Raw genomic sequence first — 16,790 nt, 5'->3', positions numbered from 1 at the left:
TTATATCTAACCTTACTGCTGATGTAAGCTGCTGATATACCGTAGTTAACGCTACATTAGACATTAATGTTAACTAACAACGTGATGCTTTCAACCTAAGGAATGTTAAGTTTCGTTAGCTTGTAATTCATCCCAAAGTACCGCAGCAGCTCGACACAATAAACTGAGGAAACACGGCTAATGACAACTTTATAACACGTCAGACAGCGCCAGGATACATTATAATAACATGTTGGTTCATTGTTAATAATGTTACGTTAGCTTGTAGTTCATCCGAAAGTACCGCGGCGACACAATAAACGGGAGAAACACGACTAACGTTAACTTTATAGCGTCCACACAAGCAAGAACACGTCAGACAGCGCCAGGATACATTATAGTAACATGTCGGTAATCGTTATTTATCTAAATATAACTCACCGTTTGGCGTAATGTCCACACAGCGCAGCTCAAGCTCAAGTCGATGCGAAGTGTAGCTCATCCAGACCAACACTGCCAGAGTGGCGAAGGAAACAACAACTCCTCCTCCTCTCCTCGGAAAAAGGGCGCCAAACAAACAATAGCGGCCAAAGATATATTGCATCCGTAGTGGTTCAGCACTACCATAGAGAATGAACGGCAATGTGTTTAGGGCGCTTTAGCTAAAGAATCCCCGGGTGCCGCGCGGGGGCAAGTCGCGTATAGGTGGCATACACTGACAGCCAATGAAATTGCAGACTTATTAACGCTGTCCAGGGTGCTGAAAACGCGGCTTTGGTCCAGCAGTTTTCTCCTGAATATTTAAGAATGATTATCTGGAGCATGTTCGAATCCCACTTGGTACAAAGTCTGTGATACATTATCAAAGATAATGAGCTATTTGGGAATCAAGAAATGTGAGTCTTAGTTTGTTATTTACTTCTTCTGATTATCATTAGATTAGACTAGTCTGGTTATATCAAGTTCTTGACTTACTTAAAGCTATTAACCAATTATATTAGAGTTTTCTTCCTATGTGTAACATTTAAATTGCAATTACTTAATTACTTCAATTAGAGACTTTACTGTTCACTATAAATTATTAATTTATTAATGAGACATGTAGACATTAGTGAATTAAATGTATTTATTAACCACAACTGTAACAGTAAATATTCAACAGAGCCCATATTGCAAGGTCACACATATATCACACAAAAATGTAAGGTAAAGTAAATATAATATTGTATATAATAAATGTAATAATTATTTACATGAGCAAAATATACAGTATATACAGTGGAAACCGGTTACAGTGATCACGGTTACATTGATAAACCGCTTATATGGGGCAGTGGTGGCCCTCCCTCATTACCACCACTGAGATGCCCTTGAGCAAGGCCCCCCCCAACCGCTCCAGTGGAGTTGCTCAGTGACCAGCAGATCAGACTGTGGTTGTACTGGGCAGCTTCCAGGTGTGAATGTGTAACTGTGTGAATGTGATCAGGGCGTTCCTGAAAAAGAGAGCATTGCCCTCAGTGAACCTCCCCCTGAATAAAATAAAGGTAAAAACAAATAAATAAAATATGGATCAAAAAGCTTGGGACAGAATCATTCCTATGCAAATGCTGTTTAAGCTGTGGAGGAGGACAGCTGGGGACAGCTGATGGCCTGGGTAATGGCTGACCTGGTCAGGCAAGAAGAAAGACATAGCAAATTATTAAGATTGTGTGTTGACTTGATTTTATCTCTTTGACACGCACACAACCAAATCAAGAACATTCAAATACTTACTTTGAGCTCTTGGCGGTTGCAGCGGCGGTTGAATGGGCTCTGCAGACGTCTCAGGAGAAATCGGAAGTGCCTCTGACACTATATAGAATATTAAACATTTCATTATTATTCACAGTAAGATAAATAAAAAACTCGACTGTGACATTGTGCACCAGTATCTGATTTACATCAATGAGAACAGTTCCGATGGACACTACATATGGATATTTTTAAGATGCAAATACAGTTAAAATAATACACACCTGGGACAGTGACAGTTGTCTCTGTTGGCAAGGGTCCTGGTGTTTCTGGCATCAGGAACATCAGCTCCTGAGGAAGGGGCACAGGTCTCTTTACCATCGGCAGAGCAGGGGCTGCAAGGAGATAAGGACCACAAAAAGTAATCAATTATTGGTTTATAACGGACATAATCAGAGGGAATATGACAGAAAGGTTTAAATGGATAAAAAGAAATATAATGCATTTACCATCTACTTGTGAACCCGTCAGTTCAGTTGGTGTGGACAGTGTAGCAGATGGTACTACAACAGAAAAAATCTTGTCAGTCATTTATATTTTGACAATATAAAAAAAACTGGTGTTAGTAAAGGCATACATTATCCATCTTTTACTTCACCTGCTTATCTCAGCCTTATATAGTTAAACAGACTGTTTGTTACATTAAAGTATAAAGAATTTCATTCATACACATGCAGTTTAGTTCTGTATGGATAAATATTTAGTAGTCAGTCATTACAATTTAGCCTAAGCAGGGGAAGCAACATGGCACACTGCAAACACATGCATACAAGTGTTAGTAACCACAGCAGTCCTATATGTATATATATATATATATATATTCATCATATAAGTCTAAAAACTGGAATAAAGAGTGCTACTTACCCTCGCCATGACTGGAATCAATTCATAGTCACTAGGACAACAAGTTGAACAGCAAAACACAAACATGACCAGAACATGGTCAACATGAGAAGGAACGGTTTATGTCATGCTTCGGTTTGGGATAAGAATTCATGGTCCCAGAGTCTCCGTCGACGACAGGACGTTTTTGTTTGGTTAAGAACCTCTTTCTGTTCCCGAAGCCTGTCGTCTGGCAGTTGATGCTGATGGTGCAGAAACAGCTGTAAAACACAAACAAAAACAATTAAATATAAACTATATAGAATACACAATTAATATTAAACAGGCTGAACTGTAAATTATTTTGAATCTTCAGGCAGTAGAAACAAACCAATATAAGACAACAAATGTTTACTCACAGCTCTGCACGTGTTGCTTAGAAGGACAGATACCCAGCATCGCTCTCTCCAGCTCTTCATCTTCATCCATCACTGTGATGCAAACAGACAAGAATTAGAATGTACTAAAAATATGGCTTTACTGTACTTAGGATAGTATGAATAAAATCACCACTGAAATAATGGAAGACGAAGTTTACTCCCTTTGGTGTACTAAAATACACTGGATACCATGACAGCATATACATTTTTTTGACAAAACAAATGGAAAACAAGACCCACCCATGGCTTCAGCAGGGGCCTGTGAGGCATGTGTCACCAGAGAGGAGCCAGAGGGGGAGGGCAGCTTCTTCTGCAGGTACACTTGTAGTTTGTGCATCTTTGTTCCTGGAGCACAGCTTTTCCTCATAATAAAGGCTGCATAGCCATCATCCCTGGTGCATCTCTCTCCAGGTGCTTTTGGCACGAGAGCCAAAACCAACCAGCTGGTCATCCTCTGATGCTGCTGCTGCTGCTGCTGCTGTCACAACTGGCTTTTGTTTCTCATAATTGAGAAGAGACTGGATTTCTTGAAAGCTGAGGGCATAGCTCACAAATGACAGCAGGCTGTCCTTGATGTGCCCCCCTGCCATGAACACTCCTGCAGTCTCCTCCTTTTGCTGGTTCTTGATTAGGTAGATGGTATACCCAATGTCATTTTCAAGGAGCCAGCGGAAGGACTTCCCTTTATATTTCCCAAACTGCAGGATGTATTCTCGAGCCACCTCAGTTTTATCTGAAGCATCCCCTCCTCTTAAAATGATCACAGACAGTGCATTTTTCCTGACCAGCTCCTCCTTCACGGGTGCAGACTTGTCCTGTAGAGAGGGGTTGTCTTTAAGGAGTTTGGCTGCATCCGTTGGATCCTGACGGAGATATCCGAGTGGTCCCTTGCGGAATGTGACACTCATTCTCCCAGGGAAAAAAACCGTTTTCTGCATTTTACCTGTAATGAAGAAAAGCATATTGATCTATTAATATGTTATAGACAGGCATTGTTTTCATAACAAATGTTAATAGTGAGGGTCTCAAGGGAGAGCAGGAATTAGGAGGTTCACATCTCAGCTCTAGCCCCTTTACTGTCTACATATTCTCACTGTATTTATCAGGGTTTTGAAGAAAGAACAAATGATATCAAATACCTTTACTTTAATATTACCTTTACTACTTTGTATAGTACCTTGATTAAGTGCCTGCCTTTGTGTATGTCTTAACGATGAGCTCTGGTTGTTGAGGCAGATCAGCCCCCCCCACCCCCAACCAGTGATTCAGACTCAAGTAACACTGAAGTGTGAAGTGTCTTATCCAGCAACGCCCTGCATTCAATTCACCTTTCCTATCCCAAACAGACATGCATTAGACTATATTTGATATATTCTGCTTTTGACAAGCTCAGACAAACGTGGCCTATTTAGTATTTTGAAAATTGTAATATGGTATAGAAGCATATAATAAGTGTTAAAATTAAGCATGAATAGTACGTTGTACACAACATGGCAAAGTATGAAAAACCCTCAGAGACATTGGTTCTCAATTAATAAACAATATTCTGGTGTTCTCTCATTTTAACAGAGGTGGAAGAAGTACTCTGATCTTGTACTTCAGTGATAGTACTGATACCACAGTGTAGAAATACTCTGCTACAAGTAAAAGTCCTGCATTAAAAACCTTAAGTATAAGTACATGCTGTGACAACAGCAACGTTATACAACGGAGACTGAAAGTAGTCGACGTAGCGTTAAGTGCAAACACGACGACTTTATGATTCATATGAAGCTTGTTCATTTATCATTCTGTCAATGTGTGTATGTAAAGTAACGTTAGTGTGTCCAGAGTAACGTTATATCTAACCTTACTGCTGATGTAAGCTGCTGATATACCGTAGTTAACGCTACATTAGACATTAATGTTAACTAACAACGTGATGCTTTCAACCTAAGGAATGTTAAGTTTCGTTAGCTTGTAATTCATCCCAAAGTACCGCAGCAGCTCGACACAATAAACTGAGGAAACACGGCTAATGACAACTTTATAACACGTCAGACAGCGCCAGGATACATTATAATAACATGTTGGTTCATTGTTAATAATGTTACGTTAGCTTGTAGTTCATCCGAAAGTACCGCGGCGACACAATAAACGGGAGAAACACGACTAACGTTAACTTTATAGCGTCCACACAAGCAAGAACACGTCAGACAGCGCCAGGATACATTATAGTAACATGTCGGTAATCGTTATTTATCTAAATATAACTCACCGTTTGGCGTAATGTCCACACAGCGCAGCTCAAGCTCAAGTCGATGCGAAGTGTAGCTCATCCAGACCAACACTGCCAGAGTGGCGAAGGAAACAACAACTCCTCCTCCTCTCCTCGGAAAAAGGGCGCCAAACAAACAATAGCGGCCAAAGATATATTGCATCCGTAGTGGTTCAGCACTACCATAGAGAATGAACGGCAATGTGTTTAGGGCGCTTTAGCTAAAGAATCCCCGGGTGCCGCGCGGGAGACCGGGGTTCGATTCCCCGACGGGGAGTATTTTCGACCAGCTGCTGATTATTAACCAAGGGAGACAAAAGCACAGACTATAAACTCTCAGAATCATATATCACTTATGATAGGAATATTGTTTCATGGACAAATTGGTTTGCTTTACAAATTCCCCCAGTGTGTGCTGAAGGTCACGGTCTGATGAAGCTAATATAACCACAACCAACGCCTGCTTTCCCCTCCTGAGTCGTCTGACGGTTTGCCAGAACTTCCCTGAGGCCAACCAAAATTCTGAAATACACAGAAACATACAGGGAAGCATTTATCATACATTTACTGTCACTCAAACCCAAGACACAGCATCTGTGAGTGAATCCAGTTTATAATCTCTCCCGAGTCTAAAATTAGCATGTCGTCTGGCATTTGAGACTTCGGTGGTTAAATATGAATGCTGCATTAATATGGTCACATGCACAAAAGATCCCTTCATCAGTTTCCGTAGTGTAGTGGTTATCACGTTCGCCTAACACGCGAAAGGTCCCCGGTTCGAGACCGGGCGGAAACACTTTTTTCAACATTGTTCATGTTTATTCGACGACTGCAAACTCCCCCTTCATTCCACAATATATTAAGCAGAAGCAACAATTAGTGATTTAAATATAAATTTAGATCGGGAGTTGAAGTTGGTTGTAGATCGGATCAACAGTAAAAAACTTATTTTGAATGTGTCTAAAACAACCAGTGTTGTAATTGGAACAAACTATTCTTTATGTTCAAAACCAAAGCTTGATCTCAGTATAAATAACATGTTAATAAAGCAGGTAGAAGAAGCCAAACTTTTGGGAGTTATCATAGAAAGTAAATTATTATGGGATAAACACATACAGAGAGTGGTAGCTAAAATGGGAAACAGTTTGTCTGTAATTAAAGAGATGTGCAAAATATCTAACACAACAAACAATTAAACAAGTAATTCAAGCGTTCAGTTTGGTCCAATACTTCATTTGATAATATAAGAAAATTGCAACTGCCGTTTTTTTGTCACCATGTAAACTATGGGGCACATAGTTTTGGACTTCGGAAAGATCTTAAACCGAATTTGGGTAGGCTCTATCACCTTCCTCGTTAGTATAGTGGACAGTATCTCCGCCTGTCACGCGGGGGCAAGTCGCGTATAGGTGGCATACACTGACAGCCAATGAAATTGCAGACTTATTAACGCTGTCCAGGGTGCTGAAAACGCGGCTTTGGTCCAGCAGTTTTCTCCTGAATATTTAAGAATGATTATCTGGAGCATGTTCGAATCCCACTTGGTACAAAGTCTGTGATACATTATCAAAGATAATGAGCTATTTGGGAATCAAGAAATGTGAGTCTTAGTTTGTTATTTACTTCTTCTGATTATCATTAGATTAGACTAGTCTGGTTATATCAAGTTCTTGACTTACTTAAAGCTATTAACCAATTATATTAGAGTTTTCTTCCTATGTGTAACATTTAAATTGCAATTACTTAATTACTTCAATTAGAGACTTTACTGTTCACTATAAATTATTAATTTATTAATGAGACATGTAGACATTAGTGAATTAAATGTATTTATTAACCACAACTGTAACAGTAAATATTCAACAGAGCCCATATTGCAAGGTCACACATATATCACACAAAAATGTAAGGTAAAGTAAATATAATATTGTATATAATAAATGTAATAATTATTTACATGAGCAAAATATACAGTATATACAGTGGAAACCGGTTACAGTGATCACGGTTACATTGATAAACCGCTTATATGGGGCAGTGGTGGCCCTCCCTCATTACCACCACTGAGATGCCCTTGAGCAAGGCCCCCCCCAACCGCTCCAGTGGAGTTGCTCAGTGACCAGCAGATCAGACTGTGGTTGTACTGGGCAGCTTCCAGGTGTGAATGTGTAACTGTGTGAATGTGATCAGGGCGTTCCTGAAAAAGAGAGCATTGCCCTCAGTGAACCTCCCCCTGAATAAAATAAAGGTAAAAACAAATAAATAAAATATGGATCAAAAAGCTTGGGACAGAATCATTCCTATGCAAATGCTGTTTAAGCTGTGGAGGAGGACAGCTGGGGACAGCTGATGGCCTGGGTAATGGCTGACCTGGTCAGGCAAGAAGAAAGACATAGCAAATTATTAAGATTGTGTGTTGACTTGATTTTATCTCTTTGACACGCACACAACCAAATCAAGAACATTCAAATACTTACTTTGAGCTCTTGGCGGTTGCAGCGGCGGTTGAATGGGCTCTGCAGACGTCTCAGGAGAAATCGGAAGTGCCTCTGACACTATATAGAATATTAAACATTTCATTATTATTCACAGTAAGATAAATAAAAAACTCGACTGTGACATTGTGCACCAGTATCTGATTTACATCAATGAGAACAGTTCCGATGGACACTACATATGGATATTTTTAAGATGCAAATACAGTTAAAATAATACACACCTGGGACAGTGACAGTTGTCTCTGTTGGCAAGGGTCCTGGTGTTTCTGGCATCAGGAACATCAGCTCCTGAGGAAGGGGCACAGGTCTCTTTACCATCGGCAGAGCAGGGGCTGCAAGGAGATAAGGACCACAAAAAGTAATCAATTATTGGTTTATAACGGACATAATCAGAGGGAATATGACAGAAAGGTTTAAATGGATAAAAAGAAATATAATGCATTTACCATCTACTTGTGAACCCGTCAGTTCAGTTGGTGTGGACAGTGTAGCAGATGGTACTACAACAGAAAAAATCTTGTCAGTCATTTATATTTTGACAATATAAAAAAAACTGGTGTTAGTAAAGGCATACATTATCCATCTTTTACTTCACCTGCTTATCTCAGCCTTATATAGTTAAACAGACTGTTTGTTACATTAAAGTATAAAGAATTTCATTCATACACATGCAGTTTAGTTCTGTATGGATAAATATTTAGTAGTCAGTCATTACAATTTAGCCTAAGCAGGGGAAGCAACATGGCACACTGCAAACACATGCATACAAGTGTTAGTAACCACAGCAGTCCTATATGTATATATATATATATATATATTCATCATATAAGTCTAAAAACTGGAATAAAGAGTGCTACTTACCCTCGCCATGACTGGAATCAATTCATAGTCACTAGGACAACAAGTTGAACAGCAAAACACAAACATGACCAGAACATGGTCAACATGAGAAGGAACGGTTTATGTCATGCTTCGGTTTGGGATAAGAATTCATGGTCCCAGAGTCTCCGTCGACGACAGGACGTTTTTGTTTGGTTAAGAACCTCTTTCTGTTCCCGAAGCCTGTCGTCTGGCAGTTGATGCTGATGGTGCAGAAACAGCTGTAAAACACAAACAAAAACAATTAAATATAAACTATATAGAATACACAATTAATATTAAACAGGCTGAACTGTAAATTATTTTGAATCTTCAGGCAGTAGAAACAAACCAATATAAGACAACAAATGTTTACTCACAGCTCTGCACGTGTTGCTTAGAAGGACAGATACCCAGCATCGCTCTCTCCAGCTCTTCATCTTCATCCATCACTGTGATGCAAACAGACAAGAATTAGAATGTACTAAAAATATGGCTTTACTGTACTTAGGATAGTATGAATAAAATCACCACTGAAATAATGGAAGACGAAGTTTACTCCCTTTGGTGTACTAAAATACACTGGATACCATGACAGCATATACATTTTTTTGACAAAACAAATGGAAAACAAGACCCACCCATGGCTTCAGCAGGGGCCTGTGAGGCATGTGTCACCAGAGAGGAGCCAGAGGGGGAGGGCAGCTTCTTCTGCAGGTACACTTGTAGTTTGTGCATCTTTGTTCCTGGAGCACAGCTTTTCCTCATAATAAAGGCTGCATAGCCATCATCCCTGCTGTCCCAAATCTCTCTCCAGGTGCTTTTGGCACGAGAGCCAAAACCAACCAGCTGGTCATCCTCTGATGCTGCTGCTGCTGCTGCTGCTGTCACAACTGGCTTTTGTTTCTCATAATTGAGAAGAGACTGGATTTCTTGAAAGCTGAGGGCATAGCTCACAAATGACAGCAGGCTGTCCTTGATGTGCCCCCCTGCCATGAACACTCCTGCAGTCTCCTCCTTTTGCTGGTTCTTGATTAGGTAGATGGTATACCCAATGTCATTTTCAAGGAGCCAGCGGAAGGACTTCCCTTTATATTTCCCAAACTGCAGGATGTATTCTCGAGCCACCTCAGTTTTATCTGAAGCATCCCCTCCTCTTAAAATGATCACAGACAGTGCATTTTTCCTGACCAGCTCCTCCTTCACGGGTGCAGACTTGTCCTGTAGAGAGGGGTTGTCTTTAAGGAGTTTGGCTGCATCCGTTGGATCCTGACGGAGATATCCGAGTGGTCCCTTGCGGAATGTGACACTCATTCTCCCAGGGAAAAAAACCGTTTTCTGCATTTTACCTGTAATGAAGAAAAGCATATTGATCTATTAATATGTTATAGACAGGCATTGTTTTCATAACAAATGTTAATAGTGAGGGTCTCAAGGGAGAGCAGGAATTAGGAGGTTCACATCTCAGCTCTAGCCCCTTTACTGTCTACATATTCTCACTGTATTTATCAGGGTTTTGAAGAAAGAACAAATGATATCAAATACCTTTACTTTAATATTACCTTTACTACTTTGTATAGTACCTTGATTAAGTGCCTGCCTTTGTGTATGTCTTAACGATGAGCTCTGGTTGTTGAGGCAGATCAGCCCCCCCCACCCCCAACCAGTGATTCAGACTCAAGTAACACTGAAGTGTGAAGTGTCTTATCCAGCAACGCCCTGCATTCAATTCACCTTTCCTATCCCAAACAGACATGCATTAGACTATATTTGATATATTCTGCTTTTGACAAGCTCAGACAAACGTGGCCTATTTAGTATTTTGAAAATTGTAATATGGTATAGAAGCATATAATAAGTGTTAAAATTAAGCATGAATAGTACGTTGTACACAACATGGCAAAGTATGAAAAACCCTCAGAGACATTGGTTCTCAATTAATAAACAATATTCTGGTGTTCTCTCATTTTAACAGAGGTGGAAGAAGTACTCTGATCTTGTACTTCAGTGATAGTACTGATACCACAGTGTAGAAATACTCTGCTACAAGTAAAAGTCCTGCATTAAAAACCTTAAGTATAAGTACATGCTGTGACAACAGCAACGTTATACAACGGAGACTGAAAGTAGTCGACGTAGCGTTAAGTGCAAACACGACGACTTTATGATTCATATGAAGCTTGTTCATTTATCATTCTGTCAATGTGTGTATGTAAAGTAACGTTAGTGTGTCCAGAGTAACGTTATATCTAACCTTACTGCTGATGTAAGCTGCTGATACACCGTAGTTAACGCTACATTAGACATTAATGTTAACTAACAACGTGATGCTTTCAACCTAAGGAATGTTAAGTTTCGTTAGCTTGTAATTCATCCCAAAGTACCGCAGCAGCTCGACACAATAAACTGAGGAAACACGGCTAATGACAACTTTATAACACGTCAGACAGCGCCAGGATACATTATAATAACATGTTGGTTCATTGTTAATAATGTTACGTTAGCTTGTAGTTCATCCGAAAGTACCGCCGCGGCGACACAATAAACGGGAGAAACACGACTAACGTTAACTTTATAGCGTCCACAGAAACAAGAACACGTCAGACAGCGCCAGGATACATTATAGTAACATGTCGGTAATCGTTATTTATCTAAATATAACTCACCGTTTGGCGTAATGTCCACACAGCGCAGCTCAAGCTCAAGTCGATGCGAAGTGTAGCTCATCCAGACCAACACTGCCAGAGTGGCGAAGGAAACAACAACTCCTCCTCCTCTCCTCGGAAAAAGGGCGCCAAACAAACAATAGCGGCCAAAGATATATTGCATCCGTAGTGGTTCAGCACTACCATAGAGAATGAACGGCAATGTGTTTAGGGCGCTTTAGCTAAAGAATCCCCGGGTGCCGCGCGGAGGCAAGTCGCGTATAGGTGGCATACACTGACAGCCAATGAAATTGCAGACTTATTAACGCTGTCCAGGGTGCTGAAAACGCGGCTTTGGTCCAGCAGTTTTCTCCTGAATATTTAAGAATGATTATCTGGAGCATGTTCGAATCCCACTTGGTACAAAGTCTGTGATACATTATCAAAGATAATGAGCTATTTGGGAATCAAGAAATGTGAGTCTTAGTTTGTTATTTACTTCTTCTGATTATCATTAGATTAGACTAGTCTGGTTATATCAAGTTCTTGACTTACTTAAAGCTATTAACCAATTATATTAGAGTTTTCTTCCTATGTGTAACATTTAAATTGCAATTACTTAATTACTTCAATTAGAGACTTTACTGTTCACTATAAATTATTAATTTATTAATGAGACATGTAGACATTAGTGAATTAAATGTATTTATTAACCACAACTGTAACAGTAAATATTCAACAGAGCCCATATTGCAAGGTCACACATATATCACACAAAAATGTAAGGTAAAGTAAATATAATATTGTATATAATAAATGTAATAATTATTTACATGAGCAAAATATACAGTATATACAGTGGAAACCGGTTACAGTGATCACGGTTACATTGATAAACCGCTTATATGGGGCAGTGGTGGCCCTCCCTCATTACCACCACTGAGATGCCCTTGAGCAAGGCCCCCCCCAACCGCTCCAGTGGAGTTGCTCAGTGACCAGCAGATCAGACTGTGGTTGTACTGGGCAGCTTCCAGGTGTGAATGTGTAACTGTGTGAATGTGATCAGGGCGTTCCTGAAAAAGAGAGCATTGCCCTCAGTGAACCTCCCCCTGAATAAAATAAAGGTAAAAACAAATAAATAAAATATGGATCAAAAAGCTTGGGACAGAATCATTCCTATGCAAATGCTGTTTAAGCTGTGGAGGAGGACAGCTGGGGACAGCTGATGGCCTGGGTAATGGCTGACCTGGTCAGGCAAGAAGAAAGACATAGCAAATTATTAAGATTGTGTGTTGACTTGATTTTATCTCTTTGACACGCACACAACCAAATCAAGAACATTCAAATACTTACTTTGAGCTCTTGGCGGTTGCAGCGGCGGTTGAATGGGCTCTGCAGACGTCTCAGGAGAAATCGGAAGTGCCTCTGACACTATATAGAATATTAAACATTTCATTATTATTCACAGTAAGATAAATAAAAAACTCGACTGTGACATTGTGCACCAGTATCTGATTTACATCAATGAGAACAGTTCCGATGGACACTACATATGGATATTTTTAAGATGCAAATACAGTTAAAATAATACACACCTGGGACAGTGACAGTTGTCTCTGTTGGCAAGGGTCCTGGTGTTTCTGGCATCAGGAACATCAGCTCCTGAGGAAGGGGCACAGGTCTCTTTACCATCGGCAGAGCAGGGGCTGCAAGGAGATAAGGACCACAAAAAGTAATCAATTATTGGTTTATAACGGACATAATCAGAGGGAATATGACAGAAAGGTTTAAATGGATAAAAAGAAATATAATGCATTTACCATCTACTTGTGAACCCGTCAGTTCAGTTGGTGTGGACAGTGTAGCAGATGGTACTACAACAGAAAAAATCTTGTCAGTCATTTATATTTTGACAATATAAAAAAAACTGGTGTTAGTAAAGGCATACATTATCCATCTTTTACTTCACCTGCTTATCTCAGCCTTATATAGTTAAACAGACTGTTTGTTACATTAAAGTATAAAGAATTTCATTCATACACATGCAGTTTAGTTCTGTATGGATAAATATTTAGTAGTCAGTCATTACAATTTAGCCTAAGCAGGGGAAGCAACATGGCACACTGCAAACACATGCATACAAGTGTTAGTAACCACAGCAGTCCTATATGTATATATATATATATATATATTCATCATATAAGTCTAAAAACTGGAATAAAGAGTGCTACTTACCCTCGCCATGACTGGAATCAATTCATAGTCACTAGGACAACAAGTTGAACAGCAAAACACAAACATGACCAGAACATGGTCAACATGAGAAGGAACGGTTTATGTCATGCTTCGGTTTGGGATAAGAATTCATGGTCCCAGAGTCTCCGTCGACGACAGGACGTTTTTGTTTGGTTAAGAACCTCTTTCTGTTCCCGAAGCCTGTCGTCTGGCAGTTGATGCTGATGGTGCAGAAACAGCTGTAAAACACAAACAAAAACAATTAAATATAAACTATATAGAATACACAATTAATATTAAACAGGCTGAACTGTAAATTATTTTGAATCTTCAGGCAGTAGAAACAAACCAATATAAGACAACAAATGTTTACTCACAGCTCTGCACGTGTTGCTTAGAAGGACAGATACCCAGCATCGCTCTCTCCAGCTCTTCATCTTCATCCATCACTGTGATGCAAACAGACAAGAATTAGAATGTACTAAAAATATGGCTTTACTGTACTTAGGATAGTATGAATAAAATCACCACTGAAATAATGGAAGACGAAGTTTACTCCCTTTGGTGTACTAAAATACACTGGATACCATGACAGCATATACATTTTTTTGACAAAACAAATGGAAAACAAGACCCACCCATGGCTTCAGCAGGGGCCTGTGAGGCATGTGTCACCAGAGAGGAGCCAGAGGGGGAGGGCAGCTTCTTCTGCAGGTACACTTGTAGTTTGTGCATCTTTGTTCCTGGAGCACAGCTTTTCCTCATAATAAAGGCTGCATAGCCATCATCCCTGCTGTCCCAAATCTCTCTCCAGGTGCTTTTGGCACGAGAGCCAAAACCAACCAGCTGGTCATCCTCTGATGCTGCTGCTGCTGCTGCTGCTGTCACAACTGGCTTTTGTTTCTCATAATTGAGAAGAGACTGGATTTCTTGAAAGCTGAGGGCATAGCTCACAAATGACAGCAGGCTGTCCTTGATGTGCCCCCCTGCCATGAACACTCCTGCAGTCTCCTCCTTTTGCTGGTTCTTGATTAGGTAGATGGTATACCCAATGTCATTTTCAAGGAGCCAGCGGAAGGACTTCCCTTTATATTTCCCAAACTGCAGGATGTATTCTCGAGCCACCTCAGTTTTATCTGAAGCATCCCCTCCTCTTAAAATGATCACAGACAGTGCATTTTTCCTGACCAGCTCCTCCTTCACGGGTGCAGACTTGTCCTGTAGAGAGGGGTTGTCTTTAAGGAGTTTGGCTGCATCCGTTGGATCCTGACGGAGATATCCGAGTGGTCCCTTGCGGAATGTGACACTCATTCTCCCAGGGAAAAAAACCGTTTTCTGCATTTTACCTGTAATGAAGAAAAGCATATTGATCTATTAATATGTTATAGACAGGCATTGTTTTCATAACAAATGTTAATAGTGAGGGTCTCAAGGGAGAGCAGGAATTAGGAGGTTCACATCTCAGCTCTAGCCCCTTTACTGTCTACATATTCTCACTGTATTTATCAGGGTTTTGAAGAAAGAACAAATGATATCAAATACCTTTACTTTAATATTACCTTTACTACTTTGTATAGTACCTTGATTAAGTGCCTGCCTTTGTGTATGTCTTAACGATGAGCTCTGGTTGTTGAGGCAGATCAGCCCCCCCCACCCCCAACCAGTGATTCAGACTCAAGTAACACTGAAGTGTGAAGTGTCTTATCCAGCAACGCCCTGCATTCAATTCACCTTTCCTATCCCAAACAGACATGCATTAGACTATATTTGATATATTCTGCTTTTGACAAGCTCAGACAAACGTGGCCTATTTAGTATTTTGAAAATTGTAATATGGTATAGAAGCATATAATAAGTGTTAAAATTAAGCATGAATAGTACGTTGTACACAACATGGCAAAGTATGAAAAACCCTCAGAGACATTGGTTCTCAATTAATAAACAATATTCTGGTGTTCTCTCATTTTAACAGAGGTGGAAGAAGTACTCTGATCTTGTACTTCAGTGATAGTACTGATACCACAGTGTAGAAATACTCTGCTACAAGTAAAAGTCCTGCATTAAAAACCTTAAGTATAAGTACATGCTGTGACAACAGCAACGTTATACAACGGAGACTGAAAGTAGTCGACGTAGCGTTAAGTGCAAACACGACGACTTTATGATTCATATGAAGCTTGTTCATTTATCATTCTGTCAATGTGTGTATGTAAAGTAACGTTAGTGTGTCCAGAGTAACGTTATATCTAACCTTACTGCTGATGTAAGCTGCTGATACACCGTAGTTAACGCTACATTAGACATTAATGTTAACTAACAACGTGATGCTTTCAACCTAAGGAATGTTAAGTTTCGTTAGCTTGTAATTCATCCCAAAGTACCGCAGCAGCTCGACACAATAAACTGAGGAAACACGGCTAATGACAACTTTATAACACGTCAGACAGCGCCAGGATACATTATAATAACATGTTGGTTCATTGTTAATAATGTTACGTTAGCTTGTAGTTCATCCGAAAGTACCGCCGCGGCGACACAATAAACGGGAGAAACACGACTAACGTTAACTTTATAGCGTCCACAGAAACAAGAACACGTCAGACAGCGCCAGGATACATTATAGTAACATGTCGGTAATCGTTATTTATCTAAATATAACTCACCGTTTGGCGTAATGTCCACACAGCGCAGCTCAAGCTCAAGTCGATGCGAAGTGTAGCTCATCCAGACCAACACTGCCAGAGTGGCGAAGGAAACAACAACTCCTCCTCCTCTCCTCGGAAAAAGGGCGCCAAACAAACAATAGCGGCCAAAGATATATTGCATCCGTAGTGGTTCAGCACTACCATAGAGAATGAACGGCAATGTGTTTAGGGCGCTTTAGCTAAAGAATCCCCGGGTGCCGCGCGGAAGACCGGGGTTCGATTCCCCGACGGGGAGTTCTTTTGACCAGCTGCTGATTAACCAAGGGAGACAAAAGCAGACAATAAACTGCGCTGTCTTTTCATCCATGTTCTTTACTCTTGCTGACATATTGCCACAATATTGTTTCCTCCTTTGGAAACAAGTAAAGACACAGACCGGCTGGCAATGTTCCAGTGTTTACAGGGAGTACACAGAAACATAAAGGCTTCCCTGTATGTTTCTGTGTACTCCCTGTAAGTTTATTATACATTTACCGTCACTCAAATCCAAGACAGCAGCTGTGACTGAATCCAGTTTAAAATCTCCCTTGAGTCTAAGATTAGCACACGTCTAGCATGTG

At 40.2% G+C, this 16,790-nt stretch overlaps 3 protein-coding genes, 3 long non-coding RNA genes and 1 other non-coding gene across 8 annotated transcripts in view; 1 reads left to right on the top strand and 6 right to left on the bottom strand.

The window, feature by feature from the left end:
* The window catches only part of uimc1 (ubiquitin interaction motif containing 1), a 102,925-nt gene that overhangs the window by 36,718 nt on the left and 49,417 nt on the right, over positions 1–16,790 (bottom strand). The window lies entirely within an intron of this gene.
* LOC141753040 (uncharacterized) lies at positions 1,073–2,965 on the bottom strand. Its single transcript, XR_012590379.1, has 5 exons — positions 2,635–2,965; positions 2,220–2,273; positions 1,995–2,105; positions 1,753–1,830; positions 1,073–1,645 (listed from the first exon to the last, which is right to left on the bottom strand). It is a non-coding gene; the product is annotated as an uncharacterized LOC141753040 (long non-coding RNA).
* trnav-aac (transfer RNA valine (anticodon AAC)) lies at positions 6,013–6,085 on the top strand. The gene has a single exon. It is a non-coding gene; the product is annotated as a tRNA-Val (tRNA).
* LOC141752890 (uncharacterized) lies at positions 7,087–8,979 on the bottom strand. Its single transcript, XR_012590363.1, has 5 exons — positions 8,649–8,979; positions 8,234–8,287; positions 8,009–8,119; positions 7,767–7,844; positions 7,087–7,659 (listed from the first exon to the last, which is right to left on the bottom strand). It is a non-coding gene; the product is annotated as an uncharacterized LOC141752890 (long non-coding RNA).
* Positions 9,018–11,521, bottom strand: LOC141752498 (uncharacterized). Its single transcript, XM_074610495.1, has 3 exons — positions 11,312–11,521; positions 9,287–9,994; positions 9,018–9,097 (listed from the first exon to the last, which is right to left on the bottom strand). Exons 1-3 carry the CDS (start codon positions 11,472–11,474, stop codon positions 9,018–9,020), a joined length of 951 nt encoding a protein of 316 aa, XP_074466596.1. The 5' UTR covers positions 11,475–11,521.
* Positions 11,964–13,856, bottom strand: LOC141752882 (uncharacterized). The gene is made up of 5 exons (XR_012590361.1): positions 13,526–13,856; positions 13,111–13,164; positions 12,886–12,996; positions 12,644–12,721; positions 11,964–12,536 (listed from the first exon to the last, which is right to left on the bottom strand). It is a non-coding gene; the product is annotated as an uncharacterized LOC141752882 (long non-coding RNA).
* Positions 13,895–16,422, bottom strand: LOC141752497 (uncharacterized). Its single transcript, XM_074610494.1, has 3 exons — positions 16,189–16,422; positions 14,164–14,871; positions 13,895–13,974 (listed from the first exon to the last, which is right to left on the bottom strand). The coding sequence occupies exons 1-3, from the start codon at positions 16,349–16,351 to the stop codon at positions 13,895–13,897; spliced, it is 951 nt and encodes a 316-aa protein (XP_074466595.1). The 5' UTR covers positions 16,352–16,422.

The sequence above is a fragment of the Sebastes fasciatus genome, chromosome 16 (genome assembly GCF_043250625.1).
Source record: "Sebastes fasciatus isolate fSebFas1 chromosome 16, fSebFas1.pri, whole genome shotgun sequence".
NCBI classification, from domain to species: domain Eukaryota; kingdom Metazoa; phylum Chordata; class Actinopteri; order Perciformes; family Sebastidae; genus Sebastes; species Sebastes fasciatus.
The sequence above is the reverse complement of the archived record's forward strand: the minus strand, read 5'-3'. Positions and strand labels throughout refer to the sequence as shown.

Excerpts from the sequence above, each read along its gene's own strand:
- LOC141752498 (XM_074610495.1), bottom strand. The coding sequence starts at position 11,474 with ATGCAATATATCTTTGGCCGCTATTGTTTGTTTGGCGCCCTTTTTCCG. Across the intron at positions 9,995-11,311 it reads TGTGGACATTACGCCAAACG|GTAAAATGCAGAAAACGGTT; the intron begins GTGAGTTATATT and ends TCTTCATTACAG. Across the intron at positions 9,098-9,286 it reads GGCCCCTGCTGAAGCCATGG|TGATGGATGAAGATGAAGAG; the intron begins GTGGGTCTTGTT and ends TTTGCATCACAG.
- LOC141752497 (XM_074610494.1), bottom strand. The coding sequence starts at position 16,351 with ATGCAATATATCTTTGGCCGCTATTGTTTGTTTGGCGCCCTTTTTCCG. Across the intron at positions 14,872-16,188 it reads TGTGGACATTACGCCAAACG|GTAAAATGCAGAAAACGGTT; the intron begins GTGAGTTATATT and ends TCTTCATTACAG. Across the intron at positions 13,975-14,163 it reads GGCCCCTGCTGAAGCCATGG|TGATGGATGAAGATGAAGAG; the intron begins GTGGGTCTTGTT and ends TTTGCATCACAG.